Source organism: Oncorhynchus nerka, linkage group LG27 (assembly GCF_034236695.1).
Source record: "Oncorhynchus nerka isolate Pitt River linkage group LG27, Oner_Uvic_2.0, whole genome shotgun sequence".
Lineage (NCBI taxonomy): Eukaryota > Metazoa > Chordata > Actinopteri > Salmoniformes > Salmonidae > Oncorhynchus > Oncorhynchus nerka.
In genome coordinates this window covers 78,364,642-78,381,866 of record NC_088422.1, presented here as the reverse complement: position 1 = coordinate 78,381,866, position 17,225 = coordinate 78,364,642, and the positions used below count along the sequence as shown (strand labels likewise).

Below are 17,225 nucleotides of genomic sequence, written 5' to 3'. Positions count from 1 at the left end.
GGAAAAAGCATGTGCGGAGCAAAGTCATCTGTAATGTACTTGCTGGTCTGATGAGACATACACTGAGCGTACAAAACATTAGGGACACCTGCTCTTCCATGACAAAGACTGATCAAGTGAATCCAGGTGAAAGCTATGATCTCTTATTGATGTCACCTTCCATACCTTCCATCAGTGTGTAGATGAAGGGGAGGAGACAGGTTAAAGAAGGATTTTTAAGTGTGCCATTCAGAGGGTGAATTGGCAAGACAAAATATTTAAGTGCCTTTGAACGGGGTATGGTAGTAGGTGCCAGGCACACCGATTTGATTGTGTCAAGACCTGTAAAACTGCTGGGTTTTTCACACATAAGTTTCCTGTGTGTACCAAAAATGGTCCCCCACCCAAAGGACATCCAGCCAACTTGACACAACTGTGGGAAGCATTTGAGTCAACATGGGCCAGCATCCGTGTGGAACACTTTCGACACCTTGTAGAGTCCATGTCCGATGAATTGAGGCTGTTCTGAGGGCTAAAGGGGGTGAAACTCAATATTAGGAAGATGTTCTTAATCGTTTGTACACTCAGTGTATTCTTGCATACAACATCATGGTAATGTACTGGCTGTATTTATGATGAGACATATTTGTGCATTGCACAGCAAAGTCATCTGTAATGTACAAGCAGAAATTAGGATGAGACATGGTTTGTTTGAAATTCACAGAGTATTTCGTTTAATGGAGTTTTAGTCACATATCATAGAGCTTAATGATGATTAAACTGTCTCATATTGAGGGGCCTGCATATCACATGATGTTTTCCAGATGTATTTCTGCCTGCTGTTTGTTTTTCTCTGAGTATGGATGCTACTTAACAGTCTGTGATGTCTGGGGATTTGTGGGGATGGAAAATATAGGAGATAGATTGACCTCTGACCCTGTGTTCCAGAGAATAAGCACAGCAGTGATTTGCTCTGAGGCTGGTTTGGTTTATACTGGGCCAAATCTGGGGTCCTCTAATGCCATCTAGTGATGGTTTGGACATAAAGGAACACTTTCATTCCCCTATGAGTAAAACTCATTGGATTTATTGAGAGTGTGGTTTGAAAGTGGTTTCCATTATTCATACATAAATGCATCATTATCCTCTATGATTGTCTGCAACTGCAAACTTCTGAACAGAATGCAGGCTAGAAACAACTAAGGACACAGACAATAGATTGGTGTAAAGATGTTAATTAAAAGCTTTACTCCCCATAAGTGGAGTGGGATAGTCTGGGATGTAGTTTACACTCCCCTCCACAGGCTCACTCTACAGTAGCGTTCCCCTTTACAGTGGTAACCCCATAACTATAAACTGGGTGGTTCAAACCCTGAATGCTGATTGGCTGACAGCCATGATACATCAGACAGTATACCACGGGTATGACAAAACATTTATTTTTACCCTTCTAATTACGTTGGTAACCAGTTTATAATAGCAATAAGACACCTCAGGGATTTGTGGTATATGGCTAATATACCACGACTAAGAGCTGTGTCCAGGCACTCCGCGTTGCGTATCACCTAAGAGCCCTTAGCCGTGGTATATTGGCCATATACCACACCGACTCGGGCCTTATTGCTTAAACATACAACAGTACGTAAAATACAGTCCGATGTCACAACAAACAGACAGGACGCAGACAGATGATTACAGACATAGAAAGTGCTTCTACTCCTCTGCATGGTGACTGATGCTGCAGTGAGTCTACCTTCACTACAGCCCAGACACCCCCATCAGCAGGGGGGCAGGACAGGGAGGATGGATGACGGTGGTGGGCAGGTTAGGCGTGGTTCTTCTTGATAAAGTTAATGAGCCCATTGGTGGAGGAGTCGTGAGAGTGGACCTCGTTGGAACCATGCAGCTCAGGCTCGATCTTCTTACACAAAGCCTTACCCAGCTCAACTCTGAGATAGAGAGAGAGAGAGAAAGAGAGAGAGAGAAAGAAAGAGAGAGAGAGAGAAAGAGAGAGAGAGAGAGAGAGAGAGAGAGAAATAATAATGGACGGAATAGAATGTCACCAGAAAACTCACCAGAGTGGACAGAATAGAATGTCAGTGAAACATTTTTTTGTACAATTTCATAGGATAAAGGCTCTGTGTGTAATATGTCATAGACTACACATTATCGAGGAGCTTGGTTTCAAATAGTCACACTTACCCCCACTGGTCAAAACTGTTGATCTCCCACATAACACCCTGGACAAAGATCTTGTGTTCATACATGGCTGTGAAACAAACAACACCATACATTGTTACTGGGAGCATAACAAGTAAATACATTATTTTGATCAATATTTCAAATATCATCGGTTGTTGGTTCACAGGTCCATATTCAGCTCTTACCAATAAGTGCTCCCAGTGTGAATGGGTTCAGCTTCTTGAAGACAATAGAGTTGGTTGGCTTGTTTCCTTGGAATACCTTACAGCAGAACAAGAGGAAACATTTTATATCACACAACCTGTTGTATGACAGTTGTTGCATACTTGTAATTATACAGTGTTGCACCCTGTTTGAAGCTTCTTCCATCCTGATGCAAAACTTATTTTGTCCACTAGGAGGACGCACGTCCCTATCAGAGCGACAGTGTCTGCCCTAGCAATAGACACACAATCTCCCCAGTATAACAACAGGGTTTATGCCCATAGAAAGTTTTAGGCCGGACTGGGGCTGCAGTGGACTTGCGCCATGAGGGATCTGCTCTCACTAACTTTGTGTGGCAGAATGGTTTCCAGGGCCTCTCCTGTCAGGCCGCCGGCCTCCAGTTCCTTCTTAGCCTCCTCTGTGGTCTTTCCTTTCATCAGAGCCTCAGTCTGGGCCAGGAAGTTGGCCATCAGGATCTACAGACACAGAGGATACAACAGGTAAGGCATTATCCCATTATGACATTATCCCTGTGCATTATCCCTAGTATCACACAGCATGAACACTGCATAGGTTCTTTTGTCAGATAAACAGTAAAAGTAGGCATCAATTGAATAACTGAATGATTAGCTCAGTCACTGAATGGGAAGGTATTTACTCCCAGATTATTCCCACTGACACCACGTCATTTCAATGTGGATAATTGGGTAATATTCGGTTGAGATGTTGATAAATTAGATTACAACCTATATTCACCCACTCAAAAAGACAACCAGAGGTTTGTTGAATTTCCAAAGTGTTATCACTCTGCTTTCAACCATCTATATAAAAGCTTAACAAAATTCCAATAGAAAAACAATATCTGATTTTTGGTTTAGTTGTCACCCAAATGTCTGTCATTGCGCTTTCATCCATTTAAAAGCACAGGAAATTTCAAATGAGGAATACACTGACAGATATTTAGTTTATACAACAGATGAATGTGTTATTACTGTGCTTCATCTAATAGTTGAACCAAATGGCCTGGATGGAAGGTGAGACTATTTTAAAAATACATGGTGCAAGTGATCAATGTGGTTTGAGATTCTATATAGATTATTACAGCAACATGCATGTTTTATATGATTACATACAGTAAGAAGAAATGTATGGTGACAGTAACTTCATAATGTGGCCTTGGATGTGTTACTCATTTTAAGGTTGAATGTTACATTAGTTTGTAAGAAAGCCTTAACTTTAAGCTATTTACTATATTACAAAAGTAGTATTGAATTTTGTTTGGTTGACAACGCAACCAAATATCAATATTTAAAAGGAGACGTATCTACTGCCTGGATAGCTCCATCTGAGCCACTGTCTTAATCCGATTCTTTAACTTTTTGGCTGAGTTGGAGACGTGAATGCAACATATCATTTGTTAACTTGTCGACAAGTTAATAATAGGCTACAGTATTTATTGTATGTGAAAAGTGATGTTGAATTGTGTTTGGTTGTCAATGCAGCCTGATATCAACATTTGAATGAGACTTATCTTCATTGCAGATAGTTCCATCTGTGCCACTACTTAGTCTGGCTTTAATTTTTGTTTGTCTACAAATGAATAATTGACATGCTGGATTACATCTCCATCTCAACCAAAAATCTTAATTAATGAATTGGACTAAATCAAATAAATTCAAACTTTTAATGCTTTGAAATAAAGTTTGATTTGATTTAGTCCTATTCTTTAACTTAGATTTTTGGTTGAGATGGAGATGTGAATCCAATATATCAATTATTCATTTGTAGACAAGCCAGACTATGTCAATGGCACAGGTGGAAGTATCCAAGCAGAAGGTACATCTCCTTCAAAATGTTGGAAGCGTTGACAACCAAACACAATTCAATATCACTAAATATAATTACATTTGAAATCAACCACTGCTTGAAATCCAAGGCCTATTGTATGGTCTATTTTTAGTTGAATTCTGGATTTGAATTAAAACAATAGCTGTTTAATATTTTGAGAATGCTATATAGTCCTAAATAGCATCATTGATGATATATGAGTGGTAAAGTATGGTCACATTTCATACGCCTCTGTCCCGAAGCAAGAACCAATTAGCCTGGAGCTTGCCTTGCTAGGCCCAATTCCCGGCTAGCCGAAGAAGTCCATCAGACACTCCTTGGGCTTCAATACCTATTTTGCCGATTGGCATGGACCCCCACGACCCGATCACAACTGGACTACCGACGTGATTCGCCCGAGGGGGTCTCTCAACTGGCTCCTCCGTCGCGACGTCCCCTGAATGCCCATCTGCTATCCGTGGCCTGCTAGCTGTCTAGAGCACATCGGACTGTTAGCTTAAGAGGCCCATTGGACAAATTCTTTGGCCACTATACCTATTTTGCCAATTGGCCTGGTTTACCACACGGAGCCCTGCTGATCCGTCTGCCGACGTAACAGCACGAGGGGGCCACAACAGACTTTCTTCCGTCACGACGTCCCTCAAAGGCCCTTCTGCTAGCTTGCTAGCCCCGGCCCGCTAGCTTGTCTAGAGACAATATCTCTTTCGTCATCACTATGCACAGGTTTACCCCCACTGTATTCACAACCTACCATACCTTTGTCTGTATATTATGCCATAAATCTATTCTACCGTGCCCAGAAATCTGCTCCTTTTACGCTCTGTTCTGAACGTACTAGACGACCAGTTCTTTTAGCCTTTAGCCGTACCCTTATCCTACTCCTCCTCTATTTCTCTGGTGATGTGGAGGTTAATCCAGGCCCTGCAGTGCCTACCCTTATCCTACTCCTCCTCTATTTCTCTGGTGATGTGGAGGTTAATCCAGGCCCTGCAGTGCCTACCTCCACTCCCATTCCCCAGGCGCTCTCATTTGTTGACCTCTGTAACCGTAAAAGTCTTGGTTTCATGCATGTTAACATTAGAAGCCTCCTCCCTAAGTTTCTTTTATTCACTGTCCTAGCACACTCTGCCAACCCGGATGTACTAGCTGTGTCTGAATCCTGGCTTAGGAAGACCACCAAAAACCTTGAAATTTCCATCCCTAACTATAACATTTTCCGACAAGATAGTACTGCCAAAGGGGGCGGAGTTACTGCAGGGATAGCCTGCAGAGTTCTGTCTTACTATCCAGGTCTCTACAAGTCTCTTACCGTTGCTATAGACCACCTTCTGCCCCCAGCTGTGCCCTGGACACCATATGCGAATTGATTGCCCCCCATCTATCTTCAGAGATCATGCTGTTAGGTGACCTAAACTGGGACATGCTTAACACCCCGGTCATCCTACAATCTAATTTTGATTCTCTCAATCTCACACAAATTATCGATGAACCCACCAGGTACAACCCCAAATCTGTAAACACGGGTAACCTCATCGGTATCATCCTAACCAACCTGCCCTCCAAATACACCTCTGCTGTCTTCAACCAGGATCTCAGGGATCACTGCCTCATTTCCTGCGTCCATAATGGGTCTGCGGTCAAGCGACCACCCCTCATCACTGTCAAACTCTCCCTAAAACACTTCAGCGAGCAGGCCTTTCTAATCGACCTGGCCCAGGTATCCTGGAAGGATATTGACCTCATTCCATCAGTAGAGGATGCCTGGTTATTCTTTAAAAGTGCTTTCCTCACCATCTTAAATAAGGCTACCCATGGCTACCCCTACCCCGGTCAACAGCCCTGCACCCTCACTGCAACTTGCCTCCCCAATTCTCCTTCAGCCAAATCCAGATAGCTGATGTTCTGAAAGAGCTGCAAAATCTGGACCCCTACAAATCAGCAGGGTTAGACAATCTGGACTCTCTCTTCCTAAAATTAAAAGCTGAAATTGTTGCAACCCCTATTACTAGCTTGTTCAAACTCTTTCGTATTGCCTGAGATCCAAAATGATTGGAATGCCGCCGCGGTCATCCCCCTCTTCAAAGGGAGACACTCTAGACCCAAAATGCTACAGACCTCTAACGATCATACCCTGCCTTTCTGAGGTCTTCGAAAGCTAAGTTAGAAAACAGATCACCAACCATTTCGAATCCCACCATACCTTCTCCGCTATGCAATCTGGTTTCCGAGCTGGTCATGGGTGCACCTCAGCCACGCTCACGGTCCTAAACGATATCATAACCACCATTGATAAAAGACAATACTGTGCAGCTGTATTCATCGACCTGGCCAAGGATTTCGACTCTGTTAATCACCACATTCTTATCGGCAGACTCAAAAGCCTTAGTTTCTCAAATGACTGCCTCGCCTGGTTCACCAACTACTTCTCTGACAGAGTTGTGTGTCAAATCGGAGGGCCTTGTTGCCCGGACCTCTGGCAGTCTCTATGGGGGTGCCACAGGGTTCAATCCTCGGGCCGACTATTTTCTCTGTATACATCAATGATATCGCTCTTGCTGCTGGTGATTCTCTGATCCACCTCTATGCAGATAACACCATTCTGTATACTTCTGGCCCTTCTTTTGACACTGTGTTAACTAACCTCCAGATGAGCTTCAATGACATACAACTCTCCTTCCGTGGCCTCCAACTGTTCTTAAATGCAAGCAAAACTAAATGCATGCTCTTCATCCGATCGATGCCCACACCTACCCACCCGTCCAGCATCACTACTCTGGACGGTTCTGACTTAGAATATGTGGACAACTACAAATACCTAGGTGTCTGGTTAGACTGTAAACTCTCCTTCCAGACTCACATTAAGCATCTCCAATCCAAAATTAAATCTAGAATTGGCTTCCTATTTCGCAAACAAAGCATCCTTCACTCATACTGCCAAACATACCCTAGTAAAACTGACTATGCTACCGATCCTTGACTTTGGCGATGTCATTTACAAAATAGCCTCCAACACTCTACTCAGTAAATTAGATGCAGTCTGTCACAGTGCCATCTGTTTTGTCACCAAAGCCCCATATACTACCCACCACTGTGACCTGTATGCTCTCGTTGGCTGGCCCTCGCTTCATACTCGTCGCCAAACCCCCTGGCTCCAGGTCATCTATAAGTCGTTGCTAGGTAAAGCCCAGCCTTATCTCAGCTCACTGGTCACCATAGCAGCACCCACCCCAGCATGCACTCCAGCAGGTAAATTTCACTGGTCATCCCCAAAGCCAATTCCTCCTTCAGCCGGCTTTCCTTCCAGTTCTCTGCTGCCAATGACTGGAATGAACTGCAAAAATCACTGGAGACTCACATCTCCCTCTCTAGCTTTAAGCACCAGCTGTCAGAGCAGCTCACAGATCACTGCACCTGTACATAGCCAATCTCTAAATAGCCCATCCAATTACCTCATCACCATATTGTTATTTATTTGATTTATTTTGCTCCTTTGCACCCCAGTACCGCTACTTGCACACCCATCTTCGCTACTTGCACACTCATCTATCACCCCAGTGTTTAATTTGCCATACTGTAATAATTTCACCACTATGGCCTATTTATTGCCTCACCCCTCTTATCCTACATCATTTGCACACACTGTATATAGACTTTCTCTATTGTATTATTGACTGTATGCTTGTTTATTCCATGTGTAACTCTGTGTTGTTGTTTGTGTCGCACTGCTTTGCTTTATCTTGGCCAGGTCGCAGTTGTAAATGAGAACTTGTTCTCAACTAGCCTACCTGGTTAAATAAAGGTGTTCTCAACTAGCCTACCTGGTTAAATAAAGGTGTTCTCAACTAGCCTACCTGGTTAAATAAAGGTGTTCTCAACTAGCCTACCTGGTTAAATAAAGGTGTTCTCAACTAGCCTACCTGGTTAAATAAAGGTGTTCTCAACTAGCCTACCTGGTTAAATAAAGGTGTTCTCAACTAGCCTACCTGGTTAAATAAAGGTGTTCTCAACTAGCCTACCTGGTTAAATAAAGGTGAATTTTTTGACAGCAACAGTAAATCTAATGAGTTTTTAAGAGGAGATCTCTCAACAATCATTCTCACAATAGCATATTGGTAATTGCCCGTAACAAATATCATAGCTAAGCTGTGCTGGGCTTGGTTAAAACCCTGGATGGGAGGTCAAAGGGTAGCTGCAGGTAGATACATTCTCCAGTAGGAGGGGCTGCCCAGCCTATTGTTTTGAAGAAGATCTGACGTTGTTTTTAAAAAAGGTACAAATTCAACATATTTTAGATCCAATATATTTTACATGTAGAATACACATCACAATACCTTGACAAATTGACAAATTACATTGAAACATGTTGATTTAACCAGTTGGTTCCCAGTGGGTTGGTAGTGCTGGAATATGTGTCCTGTAGGGGTAGCCTACCTTATGGTGCTTACTTTCCCTGATGGGGTGCTGTGTCTGGGCAGGGATGAGGAAGTCAGCGGGGACCATGCGAGTTCCTGTGGAGGACACAGCAGTAACACTGCATCTGTGACTAATAACATATTACTCTTCCATAACATACATACTCATCCATTTCAGCTGACCATTAATCAATATGTTGAAGAGCTTATGGACCAGTCAGAAACATTATTTGGGTATGAGTTAAGAGAATATTAACTTTTAAAAGTCAGATTTGAACTGGACAGTTCCTTTAAGGAGGCAGTACCTTGGTGAATGAGCTGGTAGAAGGCGTGCTGTCCGTTGGTGCCAGGCTCTCCCCATACGATGGGGCCAGTATGGTAGTTGACACGTTTGCCATGAATAGTGATGTACTTTCCATTGGACTCCATGTCACCCTATAGACATCACATGAATTGAACATCTTCGGTGTTCCGTTTCAGTTCAATTTAAACTAATACTAATACAACATTTTCATCAGGCTATTTAACCTTGACTTAGTATGCACAGTAAAACACATTTCCATTTGATCAATACAAATCTGACAATATATCCGATCACAGCCTACCTTCAGGACAAGGAGTGGGTGTATACATTTTTATAGTATTTATCGTAAATTGCCAAAGTAGACTGACACATTCTTCACTGTGTTTTGCTTTGGCAGTTTACTTATGTTACACTCAGTCATGTCTTAACTGTGGAAATGACTCTTAACCCTGGTAAAGGCTCTTAACCCAGGTAGTGACTGACGGACCTGCTGGAAGTAGGCAGCGAATCGGTGCATGTACTGGTCATAAGGCAGCATGGCGTGGGTCTCGGCCTGGAAGAAGTTGATGTACCAGACACCCAGCAGAGCCAGGAGCATGGGAGCGTTCTTCTCCACAGGGGCTGTTTTGAAATGGTTGTCCTACAGAAACAAGAGGGGGTCAACTCACACATATTCATCTGACCAATAGAAAAGTTTCCAAGTCTTTGGACAGTGAGAATAATTGGCTGTACTTACCATCCAGTGAGCCCCTTCTAGAAGCTTCTCAAAGTTGTCATAGCCTGGGAAGAAAGAAAAGACCAGAGACTTTGAGTTATACTTCAAATATCTCCTTTTAACAACTGATTACAAAGATTATTCTACTCAGGTAGAGTACAGGCAGCTGATCAAAGCATTAGAATATCTAAACCGGGAGAATAAACCTACAACATAATGTACATACCGATGTGCAGAGCAATGGACAATCCAATACAAGACCACAGGGAATAACGTCCACCAACCCACTAAAACACAGCAACAATCTGGTTAGAAATGTGCACAATATCAACAAACATTTCTTGAGCTTAATCATTTTCACAGTACAACTTTGAATATGCAACATGTACCCCCCCCCCCCCCCCACAAAAAAAAAAAAATGTAGTGACCCTAACACCAATGTTATGTAACTGAGAAACGTGACTCTTACTGAAATTACTTTACTATTTCAGTGCTGTGCATTCTGGTCTATGTATTTTATATTAATTGGTGTCTGGTGGTGTCCTGAGAAGATTCAGAAACCTCAGAGCACTCTGCAGCTTACGTAATTGAAAGTGACACAGAGACGGGGAACTGTGCCCAATCTCACTTGGCCCTACAGCTTGCCCCAGAAAGAGGCCCCAAGCCTCTAAACATTCCATACCATTGTCTTGAAATTCCTTACCATTAACCCTTATCTATCTGTGGTGACACATTTCAGCCCACTGCAGAGAATGAATCCCCCATTGTCACGCCCTGACCTTAGTTATCTTTGTTTTCTTTATTATTTTGGTTAGGTCAGGGTGCGACAAGGGGTGGTTTGTTGTGTTTTTTTGTCCTGTCTAGGTTTTTTGTATGTTTATGGGGTTGTTTAATATTGTCCTGTCTAGGGTTTTTGTATGTTTATGGGGTTGTTTACTAGTCTAGGTGTTTTGTATGTCTATGGTTGCCTAGATTGGTTCTCAATTAGAGGCAGCTGTTTATCGTTGTCTCTTATTGGGAACCATATTTAGGCAGCCATATTCCTTGGGTAATTCGTGGGTGATTGTCTATGTATTAGTTGCCTGTGTCTGCACTTATTCTATATAGCTTTGCGTTTTTGTAAGTTTGTTGAAGTGTTCTTCGTTTCATTAAAATAGAAGATGTATTCACATCACGCTGCGCCTTGGTCTCATCTCTATAACGAAAGTGACACCCATATTACACAGCACTTCATTTGGGTAATAATATAATAAACAGTGTGTAATAAGTCACAAATAGCCAGGGAGGCCTATATATGAAAAGGAAGACCCCAACTTCTAAATATTCTCACTTCTCATTATTATTTTCAATGTGAATGCCACCTTTAATCAGTAGTGGTGCATGGGTAAAATCACTGGGAAAGCCAATCCAGAAAAAAAGCCATATTACAATCTATGTGTTGTGATAATTGCGTTTTTTGCTCTATAATCTGGTAATTCAAACATTTTCGAACTACTAAACAACTATTGATTTAGAACACAGAGTTACTGCAAGTCGTAAAGAAAACAGGAGCTGCCTCCACTATTCCAGCACCATTTCAACTTCAACATCATCGAATCACCTATTCTTAGTATAATACATTGACAACTAAAAGATACAAGAAACGATTAGTCCAATCAACGTAAGTTGATGTCCATGGTGATGATTTATCTCTCTCTGTCTGTGTGTGTCAGTTCTGGGGGGGGGGGCAGTGCCCCTGTGACAACAATTTTGGACCCCCTTGTGGCCCCCCTAAATGTGGAGTATGATATAATTTTTACATAACAAATTTTTACTATCGTTGTTTTTTTACATCCGTTATTAGACAGTGGCAACGATGATGATTATGAACATGGTCTTTTGCCTGCTTATGCCTGCAATGCAGTGAAGAAAACGATATGACAACAAAAACGTCTAATGTAATTGGCCCCTCTAACAGTACAACTGGCCCCAGCTGCCCCCCCCCCCCCCAGTTGAAATGGTCTAGAACCACCACTGGTGTGTGTGTGTGTGTGAGTATAAAAAACATGTTGACTCACCCTACGTGTTGAGAAACGCTAATGCCATCCTCCTCTTTTATGTTGCCTAAGCGGTCTATGACAGTACACGCTTTTAGTTTTTGTTGTCCTAGGCTACCTAGCTAAGATACTTGCTCACTAGCCTAACTTCCTTTCATGGGCAACGATATGCCAGGTCAGCTAGTTAACATTACCATACTACATCTAGCTAAATGTTGAACTTCCATCCTCTCAGGCCATGGGAACAATGTATGAATTTATGATTAGGTCAGAATCGCTGTTATAGTCATTGATCAGAACGGAAAATTAAGTAAAACCACAAGTCCAAATCCCTATTTCCATCGATGGCTAATTTAGGAAAGGGATGATTTTACCTAGCTATCTAGCCACCAGAGGACAACAGGACAATGAGATGCCACAATTCAAGGTTTTTCAGAAATATGCTACACATGCTGAGACAGAGGGGGCGCTGTTTCGTTCACTCGGATGCTTTCTCAGCCTCTTGCAAATTGAAGGAAATTTATGAAACAAAGAGTAGAGTAAATATTTTTTCTTGGTCCATTTTTGGGGAAGCCTGGCGTCCCTTGGCATCCATGAATACACACAGCTGCCTTTTATACATATTACTTCTGAGAGCAAGCAGCTATCTTTACTCAGACGTGAAAGGGCACGGCATGTTAGAGCCGTTACCCTTTAAATACCAACAATGTAACTAAATGTAGCTTTCTGACCTTTGATGTGACCCAGCCTTTACAGTAACCTCTCCAAGGGAGAAGGTCGCTACCAATAATATAATACTCTTTGAGGGCAGAGCTGGAGAGTGCGGCTTCTGATTACCCCACAGCTGCCAGCCTGTGAGCCCAGGCACCTACTTCACAGGTCAGAAGTCTATGCTATTTATAGTTGTTGCCTAAGTCCCCCGTCAAAAGCCGGTGATTGCAGGAAGAGCACTGTACTACCCCAAATGCACTGCACACATGACATATTCTGCATCATCAGATAACATGCACTCACATCCCAGAAGCCAAACATGTTGTCAGGATCAATGCCAAAGGCCTTCACTAAAGGCTGCAGAAGAGAGGAGATAGAAAGAACAGAATTAGAATGTTATTTTATTTTACAGAAACACATGCAGAGCATATCACTGCATTTATGATGGTGTATTGCAAAAATAAGAACTTACGCCGGCAGTGGAGAGCGCCACAAAGTGCTTGGCAACAGCAGATTTCTGTAAAGAAGACAGGATTTAATTTAACATACTTTGCATTCATCTTCGGTAATAGAATTCAACTAATTTCCCTGTATTTTTATAAAGGTAAAAAGGTTACCCACATCTTTAGCGTGCTCAATGAACCATTCCTTGGCAGACTCTGCGTTGGTGATGGTCTCTTGGGTGGTGAAAGTCTGAAAAAGGACAGACAGTTAAATCACTACAGTAACACCAAAGACATTGCATTTCTAATGTGTGTTTAGGCTACTGTGTACAGTACTAAACCACTAGCAGTTCATGCTAATCTCTCCACCCAGTCTCAGGGCTGGGTGACAATAGGAAAGCCATTCAGACATAATTTTGGCTACCACTCTACAGAGGCAGAGGCATAGGAGAGAAGGTGCAACATGGCATGCAGCACCAACTGATCCCTTTGTTTCAATGGAAACATCCATTGTATCAAACAACTGTTGCTGCTATAGCTGAATGGAACTGTATGAGTTTACATATTATCAGATGCAGTTTCTTTGCTCTTTGTCAATGTCTTTTTGTATGTCTTTCTTGTATTTTTTTTAGACCAATATTGAAGAAGAATATCTCTCTCTCAAGTGTTCAGACAAAACAATAAAACCATTGAATGCACTGGTACGGTAAAGACAATTAAAAGCGGGCACCTTGGAGGCCACGATGAACAGGGTGGTCTCAGCATTGAGCTCAGCCAGGGTTTTGGCGATGTGTGTGCCGTCAATGTTGGAGACAAAATGCACACGGGGGCCTCCCTTGGAGTAGTTCTTCAGAGCCTCAGTCACCATTAGAGGACCCTGGCAGAGAAGACAACAAATACACAGTGATGGCAGAGGTAGCTTTCACACCTAATAGTGAAACATTATATTGCCTAGTTAAATAAAGGTTAAATAAAAAATATAAATAAAATATTGACACTTTAACAAATGATACTTGAAAATTTTACTTACCAGGTCCGATCCACCAATGCCGACGTTGACAACGTCTGTGATGGACTTTCCAGTCCAGCCCTTCCATTCACCACTGCGAACTTTCTACACCAGACACAAACGAGTAGACCATTGAATGCCTACACAGTTCAGTCAAATTTAATTTGTTATGCCTTGAATGCCACAGGGAGATAGCTAGCAATTCTATGTATAAACGGTACTGTAACTATTCAAATTGGAAATACAAACGGTCTCACTAAGCGATTTGGGGGATTGCTACGAAATTGAGACCCTTGGGTCAGCTCCCACTCACGTGGCAGAAGCCCTTCATCTTCTCCAGGACTTTGTTGACCTCAGGCATCACATCATGTCCGTCAACCATGATGGGATGGTTGGAGCGGTTCCTCAGAGCCACGTGGAGCACAGCACGGCCCTAACCAAACAGGAGGAGAAGATACAGTAAGGACACACACACTGATATAAGAATTACAGCAAATGTATGTAGTGCCATTGATTTGTTTCAAGCCTATTTCTGAGGTGTCAGGTGTGTTACATTTGGCCATTCATTATCACAATGATAATAACATTGATAATAAACCACGCTCAGGCTAAAGCTCAGATACGCACCTCAGTGAAGTTGATCTTGTCTCCATGGAACATCTTGTCCCTGGTGGCCTCAATCCCCCTCGACTTGCCCTAGAGAAAACATATATACATCTATTGGTGGGCAAATGGGCCTTCCATGTCAGAAAGGTTGATATGCTACTGGACGCACAGCAGAAGAAGACTGTTTTTATAATGACTGTAGGTAACTGCCAAATAGAGTATGGCTATTTGTAATTGTTGTGTTATTTGAATCATAATGATAGAGAAGCAGTGATTTACCAGTTCGACCAACATCTTCATGACATCCTCAGTGATGAGATTCTTAGAGTAATCAATCAGAATGTCTCCATGATCTGTCTTCAGCGTTGTGCTATTCAGACAGAACATTTGACAGGGTGAGTGATCTGTTTCCACAGAGATCCTATTAAATGAGGGATTCTATATGTAATTCTGTCTGTTTCTGGATTTAGGCAATTAGCTCAATAACCTTTTGCCCACAAGTTACAAAATCAAACAGCCCTTTACCATGAAACAAATATAAATCTGTTCTGTTTCACCACAAGCATTTTGTAGTGAATTTGAGGGGTAGCCCAATCGAAACCTGAAGCCACTTATTTCTAATTCCAAGGCAAGCAGGGTATCCCAATTCTACTGTTTGCTTGTGTATGTGGAAGTGCTTGTAACGCACTTAAGGTTAGGGTTATTACAATACAGACAGCAATACAGACAGACATCAGACAACAAACCCGCACATCACTAGCAGTACATGAAGAGAGTTCAGAGTTCACAAGTCTACATGCAGTGACAGTGCTGTGCATTTTTTATGGTGTGGAAGCCCATAAGCTACTCTGACAAAAGGCACTACTTCATATTTTGGGGAAGGAGACCGTTGCACCTGAATGAATTGCAAAGATCTCAAATTGTATGGTAGTTCTTTATTGGCAGTGGCATCTGTTTATGATGACACATTATGTGCTTTTAGCCTATGTCTAAAGGTAATAGCCTGAAGTGAAGACAACATTTTCTGATGGACAGCATTTAAATTTAAATCAGATTTTATACTGGTGATGTAATAATGTTTTTGAGAATAAGGATACTGTGTGTATCTTCAACAAATTAACACTGACAATTTCAAAATAAATGCCAACCATAAAGATACCTGAATTTGTGGAATCTCTCCTTGTCTTCCTCAAACATCTTCCTCATGTTGAGGTGCAGAGCATGTTCATGGTACCATTTCTCCAGTTTCTGGAAGGTTGGGTCGTGTGTGAGTCCCATGGTGTCGAGATGTGTTGGGCGCGGTCCTTTCAGCTCAACTACCCTGGTTGAGTGAGACCGTAAGGTGCGAGAGGAGAGGCTTTTGAAGGGCAACCAACCCGCTACACTTGCCCCTCCTATAATAACACGATACCTCGGATCGTGCAGCACAGCCACACATACTGTATCAGTAATGCAGCGATCAAGACTATGTTGTGTAGCTAAGTCCATAACATTACCAACCGACTGAACTTACAATTCATGACATAGAGTAGTTTTACCAAATTCCATGACAAAAAAACGTCACACTGTCATTTATAAAATGGAGTGACAACAGTATCAATGAATAATTGAATACAACTTCTAAAGTTACATAAACGTCAGTTACATAAAATCGAATTAATAAACTCTAATTGCCTCCAGATGTGAGAGTATTTTTTGAAATTATGTTTTTAAACATAGGACCAAGGGAAATCTCAATTCATGCTGAATATTGTAGCTCCGGGTGATAATTATATTATTAGAACAGCATCAATGTGTGGACCACCTAAGTGCGTCTCGTCCAGTGGGAGACATGTTAGAGTCGAATCTTTGTCGCACGCTAGTGTTTGATAAGTGATACTTCACCTATTCAGTTTAAAAAGACCACTAGAGGGCGGATAACTCCACGGAATATACATAAATGCCCTTGTGCGACAATTCGATTCTTGTAACAAAAACATGTTTTACTGTTTCAGTGGGATTGTTTATAAATACACCTAATCGATTAAAATAATGATCAAAATAGTTATGAAAAGCGTAATGTATTGTTCTTCCACACTTGAATTTGTAACTGATGTCATGCCATATTATCTACATAAAACATCATCTTTGTGATGAAGTAATGATGTTGTAAAAATATGTTTATATCTGACGCTTTCATCTTAGCATTCACTTCAGATCGAATTCGAGGTTTTGAGTGTGTCTGATCCGTGTGATCAAGCGATGTTCGTAGTTTAGCTCACGCGCTCTGGTTTTTATAGAGAAACGTCACATCCGTTGTATACAGACTTCATTCGCTGTCAAGAGGGTGGATGCCTAGCTAGCTGGTAAGTGATGCACTTATCAACTGTACTTTGATTAAAAACGTTTTTTATCTGAAAGCTCTTAAAAAATGTACTCCCTTCACGAACAACAGTTGTTGTAACAAGGAATAGTATCCTAGTGTCCCAGTTGTATTAGGTTTGTTTTTTTGTGTTCTAGCTTCTAAAAAATCGTGTCGCAGAGCGCTAGCTACTGTACCCAGATAGCTAACGCTTACATTGGTTGTCGATAACTAACTAGTTAGCTGTGGTCTTTGGGAGTTATGTGGCCGTTCAGTAGCTACTAACCAGAAACCTACAATTTAGCATCAGTTGCAAGAAGTTCTAAGACATTCAAACTATGAATGCTTGGTAGTGAACTGGCTTTTAGTATTTATTTTAAGATATCCTTGAAATAATGTAAATGTGGACTAGCTA

At 41.8% G+C, this 17,225-nt stretch overlaps 1 protein-coding gene across 1 annotated transcript; it reads right to left on the bottom strand.

The window, feature by feature from the left end:
• Positions 1-685: 685 nt before the first annotated feature.
• Positions 686-15,812, bottom strand: LOC115112482 (glucose-6-phosphate isomerase-like). The gene is made up of 18 exons (XM_029639575.2): positions 15,629-15,812; positions 14,749-14,839; positions 14,491-14,559; positions 14,177-14,296; positions 13,885-13,968; positions 13,585-13,731; positions 13,033-13,104; positions 12,884-12,928; positions 12,715-12,768; positions 9,891-9,951; positions 9,686-9,729; positions 9,437-9,589; positions 8,951-9,080; positions 8,665-8,741; positions 2,733-2,861; positions 2,367-2,442; positions 2,182-2,248; positions 686-1,928 (listed from the first exon to the last, which is right to left on the bottom strand). The coding sequence occupies exons 1-18, from the start codon at positions 15,745-15,747 to the stop codon at positions 1,805-1,807; spliced, it is 1,662 nt and encodes a 553-aa protein (XP_029495435.1). The 5' UTR covers positions 15,748-15,812; the 3' UTR covers positions 686-1,804.
• Between the last annotated feature and the right edge of the window lie 1,413 nt (positions 15,813-17,225).

Bases quoted from the DNA above. Each gene is read 5' to 3' on its own strand.
- LOC115112482 (XM_029639575.2), bottom strand. From the start codon at position 15,747: ATGGGACTCACACACGACCCAACCTTCCAGAAACTGGAGAAATGGTAC. The intron at 12,769-12,883 runs GTAAGTTCTTAT...TCTCTTCTGCAG, and splicing joins TGGCGCTCTCCACTGCCGGC to CCTTTAGTGAAGGCCTTTGG. The intron at 2,249-2,366 runs GTAAGAGCTGAA...TTTGTTTCACAG, and splicing joins CACACTGGGAGCACTTATTG to CCATGTATGAACACAAGATC.